This window comes from Haplochromis burtoni, unplaced genomic scaffold (assembly GCF_018398535.1).
Source record: "Haplochromis burtoni strain Fernald_Lab_line unplaced genomic scaffold, NCSU_Asbu1 Contig_1693, whole genome shotgun sequence".
Classification (NCBI taxonomy): Eukaryota; Metazoa; Chordata; class Actinopteri; order Cichliformes; family Cichlidae; genus Haplochromis; species Haplochromis burtoni.
Genome location: NW_024584054.1, coordinates 3,075 through 5,466, shown reverse-complemented (window position 1 = coordinate 5,466; position 2,392 = coordinate 3,075). Strand labels below are relative to the sequence as shown.

Genomic DNA, 2,392 nt, shown 5'->3' with positions numbered 1-2,392 from the left:
ACACACACACACACAGGCTTGAATCTTACCACGACTCTGGGCTGACGTCCGGCAGGTGCTCAACACTGATATGAAAGTCAAAGTCAAACCACACAGTGTGTAAGTTTTCCTAAAAACTCTCAGTCATACGACACAAACATAAAATCACTAAGTTTCATTTGCAACTCTTAACTTTAAGACATCTGATAACTTTAAACTTTCATAAAACAGCCATTCAGTCTGTCACAGAACTGTGTGCAGCAAAAACAACGTTATACGTTATAACGAGTTATACATCAACAAAGAACTCAAACACACCTCGGTGCATTTTAATCTACAGTACTTTTGCAGTATTGTGTGACAAGAAGTTTTGGTTGTTAATTTTTGTTCTGTACTTACAGAGGAGAAGCAGAATTGCCTTCATAGCGTCTGCACGCTGCAGTTTCACTGACCGTTTTGTAGCAAAAGTGGCGACAACATCCTGTCAAAGAAACCACACGGTGGTGAGGGGGAGGAGGATGTGAGTTCAAGCCAAAAAGAACATAAAAAATACTTTTTCAAGGTATTTAAGAAGAAATCCTTTATCTGGTGTAGCACATTATGTTAATGTGTTTGTAAACAGGGGGAGAAATGAAACAGGATTCAGATTCTCTTGTTCTGACACCAAACTTTGAAAAAAACAAAAGATAAATGTAAGCAGGAACTGAGACATGAAACAGCCAGCTGTTCATTAGAAGCCATCGAATGCTTTTATATAAGGAATAAAGTGGGGATTAATATAATATGGATATAATAATCTGCCAGTTGTAGCTGATAGGTTTCAGCACATCTTTCTTACCTACCTGGTAAAAGTTTGCTCCTTCCTGGAACATAGGGCGAGAGCTCGTTACTCCAAGTCACAAAGTCTATTTGAAGCTGCTCTGTGAATCCACCCATCTTCTAAACAGCTTAGTATCAAGCGTCATGAAGACAACACTGAACTGCCAAAAGCTGCTGTTCCTGTTCCACTTAAGAAGTGAGACATGAGTCATACTCATAGTTTCCCTGGTTAAAATGTCAGAACGTGGTGGGTATTCTTGTAGGCTTGCTGCCTGCACTCCGGCTGTTTCCCAGTGGATCAGAGGGTTGCTTCCTGTGACGTCAGATATTTGAATGAGCCAGGAACAGAGTGAAGAGTTCATTCATATCAGAAGGACTCAGTGTAGAGCTGCCAATCATCCTCCTAGTTGGTTCAGGTGGTTCAGAAATCTGATTAGGATCCTTACCAGGCATCTCCTGGTAGGTATTCTGAGCATGTCCTACCAAGAGGGGCCATGGGCTAAAGAGACCTCTTGGCTGGATGGATGGATGGATTTCTCCCTTCATAACAAATGCTCTACCTCAGTGAAGATGTCTTGGCAGTTATGTCCATTCCACATACTTTCTCACTTGGTTTATGGCAAATCAAACCTAAAGGTTAAATGAATACAGAAAACACAGACAGAAAGAAGTTACATTAAACAGTTAAATAAATCCAAACTTTCTCTCTGCCTACAAGTCTGGACTGACTTTCTTTCTTGTGGCCGTCTGGACAAAATGCTACTGGTGTCATTACTGTTCAGTAACACTTTTCTCACGCATCTGCTTCCTGAAAATAGCCACAGGTTTGCACCATTGCTGCAAAACCGTGACAAGTATTTACCACAGTATGTAAAGAATATGGTATCTTAACTTATTGATTCCTCTCTTTTTTTAAAGTTTGTTGATGAGTCAATCAACCTGGTCATTACCACCTGTGCTTGATGCATTGACTGCGACAGCAATATCAGCTCAACCATCAAGGGCATCCCCAGAAGCTCTTAACAAGACCATACAAAGCATTTTATGTAATGATATTCACCTTATTTGCTACTTTACAGTTAAGTTGATACATATTAAAAAGTTTAATGTTTAATCTTAGAAAATCACTTTAGCTTATTTTTTGCGGCAGACTTCACTCAAACAATATGAAGTATGCTAATGCTATTAAAATTAATATTGGTGCCGCTGTTCAAGAAACAAAATCACTTCCACTTTATAAGGGTTTTCTTTCCACTGGTGTTTGTCTGACTAACTGTGGTTATGACTGAGGATGTACTGTTCGAGGTCACAAGCAGAAACAGGAAACACACACTTTCTGTGTTATAAGACTGAAGTCTCACTTGAATTCACTTGAAATTGATATCTATGAGCAATGCAGCAAGTATAGAAACACATAGGATTTATCAGCATCTGCCACTTTTACATAAATGTTTCTGGGATGTTTCTGTACATATTAAAGGCCGAGACCCGTTTGTTGTAGTTGTGTGATACTGGTTCGATACCAGTATCACACAAGATCCCCAAGAATGTTTGACAGAAATATTGGACTTAAAATGTGTGAGTGATTGATTTT

The 2,392-nt window shown here is 39.2% G+C and overlaps 1 protein-coding gene across 2 annotated transcripts in view; it reads right to left on the bottom strand.

Moving 5' to 3' along the window:
• Positions 1–1,661, bottom strand: part of LOC102306008 (sialoadhesin) — a 10,453-nt gene extending 8,792 nt beyond the window's left edge. For both annotated transcript variants that reach the window (XM_005952648.3, XM_014331309.2), the window contains exons 1-3: positions 822–1,661; positions 379–460; positions 30–65 (exon numbers count right to left, since the gene is read on the bottom strand). In XM_005952648.3, the coding sequence (XP_005952710.1) occupies positions 30–65; positions 379–460; positions 822–851 (148 nt within the window). In that variant the 5' untranslated portion in view covers positions 852–1,661. The remainder of the gene's footprint in view (positions 1–29; positions 66–378; positions 461–821) is intronic.
• Between the last annotated feature and the right edge of the window lie 731 nt (positions 1,662–2,392).